We start from the raw sequence: 14157 nt of genomic DNA, 5'->3' as shown, positions 1-14157 counted from the left end.
TAGAAGATTTTAAATATTCCTTAATGGGGGGGGGGGGGGCCCTAGGGGCCCCCAAGAGGGACATGGTGCACATTTGAAGGAATTGAGATTCTATCCCCCTAGGGATGCTACCTGCTAAGTTTGGTCAAAATTCATCATTCATGAGGTTTTCAAGAAGATGATGAACATGTACAATTCAGGCCCCATTACAACTGTAGGACTTCTCCCCATCCCTTCTCCTGGGTCCCAAGGGGGGGGGGGGGGCACCCCTGATTCCGCCAATCCCATGAACAAACTTGAAACTACAGTCATCAATGTACTAACTCATAGCATTATCTAAGCCCTATCACTTCTGGTTCTAGAGAGGATTTTTAAAGATTCCTTAATAATCTAAGGAGGTTTGGGCCCCCCCCCCCCCCCCCCCCGGGGACCCCCAGGTGGGCCATGGTGCCCATTTGAACAAATTGAGATCCTTTCTCCCTAGGGATGCTACCTACCAAGTTTGGTGAAAATCAGATATTTATGAAATATTAAAGAGCATGCAATTGTAAGAGGAATTCAAAGTTAGCATGACAAAAACCCGTTTCGAAATGGCTAAGATAATCCAGAAATGTGGTGTCCTAATAAAAGGTGGTTCCCATTTTTTATTAGGACCATTTCGTTTTACTTTGTTTTTTGATATCTCAGCCATTTCAAAATGGATTCCCTTAGAATTGTATGCTCTTTGATAATAAGTGGTTTCTAATCATCTTGTAAAATGTTGAAAACTGAATCCCCATCTCTATGAAAACTACAAAATTGTATATCATCCCTTTAATGCTGATTTACATTGTGTATTTTATCATCTCCCCCCCCCCCCTTTCTAAAAATTGTTCAGTCAAGTACATTGTCACAGGTGTTTATAATCCGAAAGTGGCTGCAAAGATGGGATGCTTTTTGCATGATGATTGACTTTTTGTGTACTGAGAGACCTTCCTAGCTACAAAAACTGTACATGTAGGTATTCATACATTCACATAAAGATGTCCCATACATAACACATTTGCCCAATGTGTAACACTAACATTATTTAATTGCCGTATACAAAATATTTCTTTTACTGTTTATTCTCTCTACTAAGGTACACGTATCAACTTTTCTAAACAATAAATTAGAACTTCCTAGAAGAGCACTTGAATAACCATTGTATGTAATTTCAGAAAAAGAAAACCTAATTAAAAAAATGTCCTCAATTTGTTACATTTATATGGACATCTCATGAAAGGGCACAAGCTAATTTGCATAATTGCATAATCCCTAAATTTTCATACCAAGTAAAGCTACACATGTACAAAGTATGTGATGAACTTCTATAAATGTCCATGTATAAATGAAATATTATTTGCTTTCCTTTGAGTTAATATGATTTTTTTCATAAATGATGACATAAATGGTATCCCGGGGTACCACATAAAAATCCACTATTTTGTTAAATTATTTATTTTTTCTTAAAGGTTATATCCTGGGGGCCAAAAAGTGGGAAATTATTTTGGTGCTGGAGTGCTGGGGTGCATGCATTTTTCTGCGGCTGTCCGCGAGTGGACATGAGGTGGCGCTACACAACGTGGTACCCGGGGTACTACAGTACCATGGGGTAACGCGTAATGCATCAAATGTCCAGTACCTATGTAACACTGTATTTCTTGTGCAAATGAAACCCTTGAAATTTGCATAAATTTATGTAATTTTTTTTTCACCATGGAAATCAAAACTTCAACTCAAAAGCTTCAAAATGATACCAAACATGTTAATATTGAGCAAGGATGAAATTTTGCCTTCTGAGGGGACCTTATCTTGGACTTGACCTTTTCCTCAAACTTCACTGATGTACTAGTTAAATATTTCTGCAGTCTATTCAGTCCACTTATTTCATATCTAGGTTTCATTCTGGAGACCGGAGGATGATTTTCAGACTTTCACATGAACATCTAAAATTGGTTCTAATACGGGGTACAGAGTTTCAGAATTAGGATTGGGATGAGGAATTCATAAGAATGTTTTCAAAATTCACAACAACTTACAATGAACAAGGATGATAATATATAGCAGCGTCAAATAAGAATGCTTTTTGTTATTATGATTTTTATTAAGTATTCAGTTTGTAATTAAGTATTATCATTATTTTACTGTATTTTTGTATACATGTATTAAAACTTCAGCTGTATTTGTGGTGTTCTTAAGCAGGGCCCCTTTGTAAATCAGTTCATCCGGAAGGGCTTCCTTGTGATAATGAAACAGAATGAACTAGAGAAGCATTCTGAGAATGCAGACCTCCGCCAAGCAGCTAATTTCCACCAATGATCTTGTTCTTCCATAGGGATCAGTGATTTCCACCCATATAGGTACACGATAATGTATGCATGCTGAAAATTGCCCAAATTCCCAATGTAGAAGCCTTTTGTTACCGTACGTTACAAGCCCTCAGCTGCGCCGCACTCCTCACCCTAGCAGAAAACTAGAGCACACATTTTAGTGCGTGTACTGTATGAAAACCTCAAAATGCTCATTGAACTTTACAAGTTCATTGACCCTACCTGCCAAAATACCAAAAATCCAGCCTTCAAAAAGTCCATAAAATTTCTGGATCACTACCAAAATTTAATCATCTGTTCATTGTGTCATTCTCAACCTTTCCTGCAAGTTTCATTCACATCCGTTCACAACTGAGTTACTGTGCACACGGACAAACAAACAAACGGTAATGAAAACATAACCTCCTCCCTTGGCAGAATTACAAGTGTAACAATACCATCAAATGTAAATTGATAAAGAGATGGCAGCTATAGGAAGCAGAACAAAAGAAGAAAGCAAATGTAAATATGTGAGCCTCAGATGTTATCATCCTTGTTCAGCGTGTTATGTTTTGGGTTTTTCAGATTATTGGTTTATCTGCTCAAGGACCACGATAAATCCCACAAATCTACTGTATACATTTATTGTCCCCGCCGAATGAGTTCGAGCAGGGGACTATGAAACGGGCTCCGTACGTGTGTGTGTCTGTGCGTCCGTGCGTCCGTGCGTCCGTCCGTCCGTGCGTCCGTCCGTGTGTGCGTCCGTGTGTGATCAAAATGTTCAATTTGCTACTTCTCTGTCATTTATGAGCCAATTTTGATTCTGTTTGCTTTCTATGATAGCACTACATGGGAGCTTTAAGGACGTTCCTCAGTTGAGTTTGTGCGCATCCTAGCTGCGCAGGTGTCAGTGACGTAACAAAGAGCGTAGAAGCGCACGCACGAGTGATGAGCTGAGCTAGCTGAGCTGAGCAGCTGCTAGTAGATCGAGCTAGAGTGTGGTACGTGCACGTACGGATACCCGACAGCTCCCCACCGCGGCTGCGCCGGGCAGCCGCGCTGGGCGGCCTCGCTCGGCTCGCGTGCCGACTGTACGCGTTACAATCTGTACATACTACGCAAAGTTCAGCGGTCCGAGCCGCATATACATGGTCATTGTAGCACAGCACTGATTGACGGAATCGCGAAGCTTGGAAGCGGAACAGAGCTGTTTCCATTTTCAATCCATAGATCTGTTTTGTGACATGAAGTTCATTATGCGGTCATCAACATGGTAAAGTCGCAGAGACTCCAACCCCAAGCACCTTCTGATCTGGAGATTCTCCCGCCTGAAACCCCTTGCAAACGGGAGACTCCAAGTTGATGTGCGCGAAGCGCATATCACGAGCGCGAAGTGCGAAGTTCCCATGCATGCGGCCGGGTCCAGGGCCCGCCTAAGGGCCCTGGAAGCTCTAAGGTTCTAGATGCTCTCTCGTGCTATCTAAGGCTTATTTTTTGTGAACATATTAATGATGGCAATAAGTAAAAAATCCTTTCCAACGGGAGGACAGGGCCAGGGCGGGAGAAATTAAAACTTAAGCGGGAGAACGGGAGATTTTGCAAAAATGGGCTTTCGGAGGGAGATCTCCCGTCGGGAAGCGGGGGAGTTGGAGTCTCTGAAGTCGAGTGCAGGTACCAAGGGCTTATAGACCCTAGTCGGGTTCTAAGGCTCACTACTCTATTGGACTAGGTGTTAAAAACAACAACAACAACAACAACAACAACAACAACAATAATAACAACAACAACAAAACAAGCGTATGACACACATTTCATCTTTAGATCTAGCAGCTAAAACAATCTGAGTATCTCTGTTAAAAATTAATCTAAATTAGATCTAAACTTGTCATTACTAGTAATGCAAAATATTGGGGTTTTTTTATTTTTGGTTACAAAATACAAGGTCACGAAAGTGTTATCAAACAAGACTATTCATCACTTTCACCATTCATATATTATTTTTTTTATTACCAAATCTGGTGTAACAAAAGGAGAATCAAAGAATTATTATTATTTTTTTTTTTGGGGGGGGGGGGGCAGGTACATCTCCATAGCTTACAACACGCACTTTACCATCCACTGCAACAACCAACACATGCAATCTACAATCAACGTCATTGTATTAAGATTTGTTTTTCCTTTGGAGGACCGTCAGACTAATGCCAAAACTCCCATTTCCTTATAGTTATTTTTCTTCCTCCGTTATCACTTTCTGTACACGCTTGCATTCACATAATATCATTATGGCTGTGTAAGGGAAATAAAACAAAAACGCACATGGATCTTTCTTTCTGAATATTTTTCACCATATCACTGCAATTGTGACACGTTTTTTGTTTGTTTGTTTGTTTGTTTGTTTGTTTGTTTGTTTTTTGTTTTTTTGTTTTTTTTTTTTTTAAAGAAAATGGGGTTTCGATTGAACCGCATGAGATTCATGCATCCTAGCAGGGTATATCAATGCATTGGTTCTTGACCAGATTTGGGGGTCTTACGATGATTTCTGTCGCAAGGAGGCTCTGCTAGCACTAAAAAGAGCACATGAACCCCCCATTTTTACAATTGTTCTGCATTAGGTAACCCTTCTTCTACAATTTGATAAAGTTTCGTAAAAATGACACGGGTTTTGAATGTACAGCATGACATTCACGAACCCCACCTATAATCAGGACACCCACGAGAGGTTTATAAACAGATTTTGGGGTCCGGTGAGGTGATTTCTATCATCTGGGGATGCTGCCAGCACAAAAATTAGGACATGAACCCACACCTTTTATTGTTTTTCTGGAATTAGTAGGCCGCCTTCTATAATTTGGCAAAGTTTCGTGAAAATGACATGGGTTTTGAATGAACAGCTAGCATAAGTTTTATGAACCCACCTTGTCAGGGTATCCCTGCATAGGTTCTTGACCGGATTTTGGGGACTTACGATGATATATGTCGCATGGGGGCGCTGCTAGCACAAAAACGAGCACATGAACCCCAACTTTCAATATCATTTTTCTGGAATTAGTAAGCCTTCGCCTACAATTTGGTCAAGTCTGGTGAAATTGGAATGGGTTTTGAATGAACAGCATAAGCCTAATGAACCCATCTTGTCAAGGCATCCCTGCATAGGTTCCTGACCAGATTTTGGGGTCTTACGATGATATGTCGCATGAGGGCGCTGGTAGCATAAATACGAGCACATGAACCCCCACTTTTCATCGTTTTTCTGAAATAAATAAGCCGTTTTCTACAATTTGGTGCAGTTTCGTAAGAATGACATGGGTTTTGAATGTACAGCATGAGATTTATGAACCCACCCTGCCAGGGCGACCCTTAGGTTCCTGACCAGATTTTGGGCTCTTACGTTGGTAATGTCGCATTGGGGGGCTGCTAGCACAAAAGCGAGCACATGAACCCCCACTTTTCATAGTTTTTTCTGGAATAAGTAAGCCTTCTTCTACAATTTGGTAAAGTTTCGTGGAAATGACATGGGTTTTGAATGTACAGCATGAGATTTATGAACCCACCCTGCCAGGGCGTCCATGCGTAGGTTCCTGACCAGATTTTGGGGTCGTACTATAGTATATGTCGCATGGGGGCGCTGCTAGCACAAAAACGAGCACATGAACCCCCACTTTTCATAGTTTTTCTGGAATAAGTAAGCGTTTTTCTACAATTTGGTAAAGTTTCGTGAAAATGACATGGGTTTTGAATGTACAGCATAAGTTTTATGAACCCACCCTGTCAGGGCATCCCTGCATAGGTTCCTGACCAGATTTTGGGGACTTACGATGAAATATGTCGCATAGGGGCGCTGGTAGCACAAAAACGAGCACATGAGCCCCAACTTTTGATTGTTTTTCTGGAATAAGTAAGCCTCTGTCTACAATTTGGTAAAGTTTCGTGAAATTGACATGGGTTTTGAATGTACAGCATAAGTTTTATGAACCTTGTCCTTTTGCTCACCCCTAACAGAAAACGTCGATGAGAAGGATTTGAGAGATTTCGGTGTTTTCTGCCGCGTGAGGGCGCTGCTTGCTCAAGAATGAGAGTGTAAACCATAACTTTAAAACCTTTTCCTCGTTTTGGGTACCCCTTCCTGCAATTCTTGCAAATTTGGAGAAAATAACGTGGATTTTGAAAGAATTATGGGGATTTAAGTTTGTCATTGCAGATTTTGTTGTCAATCATGGTCTTGATCCTGTAACGCTATCATTTTGGTACAGGACGGCAGTAAGTCATATTCTTCAAAGTCCCGTAGAAGAAAAACAAGCACATGAACCTATGGTTTTATTTACATATTTTGGCTTCGGATGGGTCAAAGTTACGGTATGGAAAGTTTCAAGAAAATGACATGGATTTCACTTCAACTGAGGAACGTCCTTAAAACTTCTACACAGAATTTCAGTGTAACAATACCATCAAATGTAAATTGATAAAGAGATGGCAGCTATAGGAAGCAGAACAAAAGAAGAAAGCAAATGTAAATATGTGAGCCTCAGATGTTATCATCCTTGTTCAGCGTGTTATGTTTTGGGTTTTTCAGATTATTGGTTTATCTGCTCAAGGACCACGATAAATCCCACAAATCTACTGTATACATTTATTGTCCCCGCCGAATGAGTTCGAGCAGGGGACTATGAAACGGGCTCCGTAAGTGTGTGTGTCTGTGCGTCCGTGCGTGCGTCCGTCCGTGCGTCCGTCCGTGTGTGCGTCCGTGTGTGATCAAAATGTTCAATTTGCTACTTCTCTGTCATTTATGAGCCAATTTTGATTCTGTTTGCTTTCTATGATAGCACTACATGGGAGCTTTAAAACTTCTACACAGAATTTCAGTTGTGACCTTTGACCTTGACCTTTGACCTATATTGTACATTTTGCTACAAAATGCTACTCCTTCGCCATTTCTAACCCGATTTTGATTCCGTTTGCTTTATATGATGGCACTAGGTGAGGGCTTCAAAACTTCTACACAGAATTTTGACCTTTGACTTCTTTGACCTTTGACCTTGATTTTTGACCTATATTGTGCATTTTCCTACAAAATGCTACTCCTTCGCCATTTCTAACCCGATTTCGATTCCGTTTGCTTTATATGATGGCACTAGGTGAGGGCTTCAAAACTTCTACACAGAATTTTGACCTTTGACTTCTTTGACCTTTGACCTTGATTTTTGACCAATATTGTGCATTTTCCTACAAAATGCTACTCCTTCGCCATTTCTAACCCGATTTCGATTCCGTTTGCTTTATATGATGGCACTAGGTGAGGGCTTCAAAACTTCTACACAGAATTTTGACCTTTGACTTCTTTGACCTTTGACCTTGATTTTTGACCTATATTGTGCATTTTGCTACAAAATGCTACTCCTTCGCCATTTCTAACCCGATTTTGATTCCGTTTGCTTTATGTGATAGCACTAGGTGAGGGCTTCAAAACTTCTACACAGAATTTTGACCTTTGTCTTCTTTGACCTTTGACCTTGATTTTTGACCTATATTGTACATTGGCTACAAAATGCTACTCCTTCGCCATTTCTAACCCAATTTCGATTCCATTTGCTTTATGTGATGGCACTAGGTGAGGGCTTCAAAACTTCTACACAGAACTTTGACCTTTGACTTCTTTGACCTTTGACCTTGATTTTTTTACCTATATTGCACATTTTGTTACAAAATGCTACTTCCGGCGGGGACATATATTACGCACTGCGTAATTTCTACTTTTCCTTGTTGATTTTTGTGTAAATGATGTGAAATTAAGAAAATCATGCCCCTTTAAGTTAGACAAGCCCAGCCTGTAAAGAAAAGGCAATTACATGATCAAAACAACCAAATACTGCCCTCTATTGGTACGCCTACTTATAGCATCTAACCTGCTGATATTGTGATTGGGGTCAACAACTTTGCCTTGACAGACGTACATACATGTATAGTACGTCTGTCAAGGCAAAGTTTGTTGTATGTAGACATTCAGACAGGCATGCATCCAAAGGCATTTCACTTGCGTCAATGTGACACAAAGACACCCAGCTACAGCTACAGAACATTGTTCCGGTAAGTTGGGTTTATTTTTTACCACCTGTGTGAAAGCAGCAAGTCATTGGACTTCTAAAATTGGAACAAACATCATCACTATATCATGCACTTGTATCGTTGACATGTTGACCTCAAGATCGTATGTACCGGTACCCACTACAATGTAGGGATAACACAGAACCCCAGGTTCCTGTGTATGCGTGTAAGCAATGCATGGGTGAATTGTTGAAGGTATAACCATTGCTGCATCTATATACCATGGCCTTGTGATTGGCCTTGTCGATCTGGCAGATCACATAGCACGTCATGTAGATTTGAATTGTTAACATGTAGTACAGTGTAGGTGTGGCTGTGATGAAAGTCATGTTCAAAGCTCAATCAAAGGTGTCTTGACCTCTTTGACCTTCGGCTTTGAATTTGAGATTTTCCTGTGATGACAATGGTGAAGAATATCCAGTGGTGTATTATGATTTGATCAGAAAAAGTGCTGCTGTATTCAATGACAATACTGTATACGCCAAATATTTTGAGAATTTCGCGAGTCGGGTGCTATTCGAGAAATTAATCCGTTGAGGATGGACTGATTTTGCTACAACACGCATTTCCCATAGACCCTTAGTCCGGGAGCCAGCGGGGGTCAGCCTAGCTGAAAAGGTTACCAATTTTTATGTGTATAGCAATTTAGTACATATGCCCCTGAGTATGGAAATGCACGTCTGGCTGGTCATCGGTGGTGGGTGTGGCCAGGAGGGCCACAAAAAGGACCCCCAAAATTAGGCTAGCCTAGCTGGAAAAGTAACCCCATGAAAACCACTGGAACTTGTTCGTTACACTTACAGGATAAATGAATGACCATTGCCAGACGTTTTAAGTGGTGGGGGGTAGCCGCCAGACGCTCTTAAAGGCCCAACTCCAGCTAGGCTAGCCTAGCTGAAAAAGTAACCTCATGAAACCCACTGGAACTTGTTCGTTACACTTACAGGATAAATGAATGACCATTGCCAGACCGTTTAAGTGGTGGGGGGTAGCCGCCAGACGCCCTTAAAGACCCAAATTTTTCCAGCTAGGCTAGCCTAGCTGAAAAAGTAACCTCATGAAACCCACTGGAACTTGTTCGTTACACTAACAGGATAAATGAATGACCACTGCCAGACGTTTTAAGTGGTGGGGGGTAGCCGCCAGACGCCCTTAAAGACCCAAATTTTTCCAGCTAGGCTAGCCTAGCTGAAAAAGTAACCTAATGTAACCCACTGGAACTTATTCGTTACACTTACAGGATAAATGAATGACCACTGCCAGACGTTTTAAGTGGTGGGGGGTAGCCGCCAGACGCCATTAAAGACCAAACTTTTTCCAGCTAGGCTTGCCTTGCTGAACAAGTAACCTTGTGAAACCCACTGGAACTTGTTCTTTATACTTACAGGATATGCATGACCGTTGCCAGACGTTTTAAATGGTGGTGGTTGGGGGGGGGGGGGGGGGGGGAGCCGCCAGACGCCCTTAAAGACCCAATTTTTCCAGCTAGACTAAGCTATAGCCTATATATAGCTGGAAAAATAACCTCCTGAAACCCAATGGAACTTGTTCTTGTGATACAATCAAAGGATAATTGAATGATCGTTGCCAGACAATAGCCGCCAGACGCCCCAAAGACCAAACTCTTATGACCAGCTAGGCTAGCCCAGCTGAAAATTAGGAAAGTAACCCCATGAAACCCACTGGAACTTGTTCTTACACTTACAAAATAAATGCATGATCGTTGCCAGATGCTTTAAGTGGTGGGGCGTAGCCCCCAGACGCTCTCAAAGACACAATTTTACCAGCTATAAGGTTCACATATTTCAGAAATGATAGCAGTGTAATTCCATAACAATACCGCTAGCTTGCGAGTTCACCTGTGTATAATCTATGCATGCCTTATTCTTTTGCTCTGCTTCCTTGAGCCCCAACTCATGCATTCTTATGGTGACTCTCCCATGTCATCATCCTTGTTCATTGCAATTTGCTCTATTTTTTAAAATATTCTTATTCCTCATCCCAATTATCACAAATTCTGAAACTCTGTCCTCAGTATAACTAATTCATAGTTGTACAAAATGTAAACATCTGAGAATCACCCGGAGGTCTCCTTTAATGGGGGAGTTTCTTGAGCGCACATGGAAACATGCTTTGAAATATTAATAGGGCAAGTGTTGAGACAAAATACTGTAGAAATATGAGAATATACAGTGCTGTGGTTTTGGTAGAAGAAATAGGGTATCTGTATTTGTCCTCAGTGATAACCAAAAAACTTATTTGGAAAGAATAATAGACATCAAAAAAGAATTGCCCAATCAAACATGTCGGGATTTTTCTCAAACATCAGTGTTCTCATTTTCTTTACAGTGTTAAAAAAAAAAAAAAAAAAAAAAAAAAAAAAATCCAGGGCCGAGTACAGTATCCGGATGGAAATTGGTGGGATGGGCGTAAACCCGCGGGTATTATAACAAACTGACGTGAAAAAAAAAAAAAAAACAAGACAAAAAACTACTTTCTTTCTGTGCCCTGGGGAGAAATATTCATCAATTGCATTTTGGAAATGTTGAAAATCACAACTTTTGATGAAATTGTGTCCTACAGTATCTCTTCTTATATGAAGGCTTTTTTTTATAATTAAGTTTCTTTCCTCTATGACCATGATAAAACAGACCCCTGATGATTAAAACAAAAGACAATCAAAACTTGGCAAATGAACTCTTTGGACATTAGCAAAAGGGAATACATGAACAGTTTTTGCAAACACTTTATACAATTCTACAAAGCTATACAAAGCTCATAAAAAATACAATTCTACTGCAACAAGAAATCCATTCAGTAAGACTCGTCCTCGGTGTACATAGCTTAAATTGCCAACTTTTAAAAAAATAATGCCCCCGCTCTTAAATTTACTTTAAAAAGGGGACGTAAAGCTCAACACCTTTGGCCTATGACTTTTTTAGGTACCATATCACCTTACGGTTGAGGAGATGGGTAAAGAAAAATTATTAACGAAATAAAACTTATAGGAACATGCTTCACATTACCTCACCGTTTTCTTCTCTTAAGAAAGAAACGAAATCTGATAATTGTTCAAGAGTGTTTTTGAACATAGTGCACTGCAAAAGCAGAAAAAATCAGTGTTTTTAAGAAACATAACTCACAACAACAAGGAATTCCTGTCGTGTCTAGTATTGCACGTTTTTGGTTTGGAGGGTTTTGGATGCTAATATTTCAAGACAAGTTTATGCTCCGGCACTTCAATGAGCTTAAATGTAAAGTAATGATCAACCTCTCTTGCCAATAAACTCAACATTTGCTGTTCTTCAGTAAAGCATATGACAGAAACATATGAGAAACATGTCTAAAATTCATATGAATAAGCTCAGTCACAGCAACAACAAAAATATTATGTTTTCTATAAACTAATACTGCATGTACTTAGTTTCGAGGGATTAAGATGCAAAATGTTATGACAAAAGCCCCTACGTGGCTACCAGCAATTAAACATCCTTCAACTTCTTTAGCAAATGAGCTCATGTGTATCATCTTCTTGTTGAGAAGACGAAGATGAGTAATGATAAAATAACCAAACTATCAACTTTCCTTAACATATTTTACATGAAATCATTATTGCCTTCTCGTAACGAAATTGAAAAAAACTGAACATCTGAAATTGTTCAAAATCGCTTCTTGATAACGATGAAAGCAAAGGAAACTTAGTGTTTGTAACCACTATGACACGTGTCTACAGATCTGTCATGCTCATAAGAAATGTAACTCACAGAAATATAATTTTATACAGTAAGTACTTGGTTTGGTGGACATTTAGATGCCAACTTTTCAAGAATAATACACCAGCACTGACATTAACTGATGAAAAAAAGGAATGCTCAGCTTCTTTATCCAATTAGCTCATAGGTAATTCCTTGTAGTTAAAAAAAAAAAAACGAGTAGACGTAAAAATATAGACTACCCGTAACATGTATCACAGGTCATGATCTCCACATTTGCTCCTCTTAACTTAAAAGAAATAAATATATATTTAAATTTGTTTTAAATGACCTTTAAAGAATATGAAGAAAAAAATTCTGTGTCTGCAAAGGCTTGACACGTGTCTAATACTGGGTCACGCTCATATTAAACGTAGCTCACAGGAACAAGGAATTCACGTGTGTATAAAATAATACTGCAGAGAGGGTGCAAAGTTGAACCCTTTATTGAGGGTGCGAAAATGTTCCCTTGGGTACATCTTTCCATCCACACTAAGTGGTGCTAGATTGCACCTCTTCGTGAGGGTGCATCTTTCCACCCACATTAAGTGGTGCTAAGTTGCACCTTTTTTGAGGGTGCTATCTTGCACCCTTTACCTTTCGGCGCACCTTTGCACCCCGTGTAGCCTTTACATCTTGGTGCAACTTTACATCCTTTCGTGAGGGTGCAAAGAAACACCCAAAGTTCCAAGATTGTGCCTTGTTTTGAGGGTGCAATCTTGGAACTTTGGATGCTACTTTGTACCCGCAAGAAAGGGTGAAAGTTACACCCTCGGGAGCAACTTTGCCCCCTTGAAAAAGGCGCAACCTCGTACCTTTAGGTGCAACTTTATGCCCGAAGGATGCAAGAATGTACCCTCTCTTGAGAGTGCAACCTTGTGCCTTATTGGTATGATGTTGCACCTATGTGGTGCTTATTTGCTCCATGACTGCTGCAAAATTGCTCCTTCAAAGGAGCAAGTCAGTGTCACTGCCTGCTCCTTTACAGGGGCAATATTGCCCATCATCTCAAGGTGCAACTTAGCATCACAAAATCGGGTACGAATCAGTTCCTTAACTACTCTAAACCTTGAATAGTGCGAACTGATGTAAGCGTATTTGCTCAGCATATAACTTACATGTATGTTGTTGTTGCACTCTGCAAAGTAAATAGGATTAGTGTAACTTGGATCTTGTGAATCATGAATGAAATGTGTGTGCGTGCAGAATTTGTGAGTTGTGAAAATGTTAATGTAAAAGTTAACTTAGTGGTGTTTGAATAATATACTGAAACCAAAAATTTACCCAATTACCTTTTCAATAAGGTGAGCACTATATCTATCAAACAGTTAACCTTCTCGGCAAGAGTATACATCTGCATGTTCAAGGAAGAGGTGAAAATATGATATGCAGTTGTCTGGATACGTTTTATTCAAAACGTTCTTGAATGCGTACTTATTCACATAATCTATAAGAATAGCATGCTTCTTACCAGTACTCAAAGCCTCTCAAACAAGAGCATGCTTCTTACACTTCTAAAGTATACACCATATCTTAAAAACAAAATGTAAGAGGATTTAAGAAGCTGTTTGTATGCATTCAAACGAATCCATATTTCTATCTAAAATCTAAAACGTGTCTTGTAAAAGGGGAATTCGTTTTATAATGACGATGCCAATTGTCTTAAAGTCCTTATCACGACATGTCTTGGAGTTCACGCTTATTGAAAACATGAGATTCTTGGCACGTAGATTACAACTATGGTTTAAAGAGTTAACTGAGATACGCATACCATATACGGGCATTTCGATGAAAACAATTAAATACAACTTCGGTACTGTAAATAATATGAAAATCAACTTGATACCAGCCCTTATCGACAACCAATACAGACTATGGAGGACTGCAGTTATAATTGTGTTCAGGGGAGCGTTTCATCAACGAGTTCGTCGGAGGTTTTCACCGACATATCTGCTATCAGCCAATCAGACGCAAGGATTTCAGTAGCTTTTAACAGT

At 39.9% G+C, this 14157-nt stretch overlaps 1 protein-coding gene across 1 annotated transcript in view; it reads left to right on the top strand.

The window, feature by feature from the left end:
• The first annotated feature begins 8310 nt into the window (after positions 1-8310).
• LOC140234909 (uncharacterized) overlaps positions 8311-14157 on the top strand; it is a 44973-nt gene continuing 39126 nt past the window's right edge. The window contains exon 1 of the mRNA XM_072314949.1: positions 8311-8390. Within this exon, the coding sequence (XP_072171050.1) occupies positions 8317-8390 (74 nt within the window). The 5' untranslated portion in view covers positions 8311-8316. The remainder of the gene's footprint in view (positions 8391-14157) is intronic.

The sequence above is a fragment of the Diadema setosum genome, chromosome 11 (genome assembly GCF_964275005.1).
Source record: "Diadema setosum chromosome 11, eeDiaSeto1, whole genome shotgun sequence".
NCBI classification, from domain to species: domain Eukaryota; kingdom Metazoa; phylum Echinodermata; class Echinoidea; order Diadematoida; family Diadematidae; genus Diadema; species Diadema setosum.
This window is presented reverse-complemented; position numbering and strand designations above follow the sequence as displayed.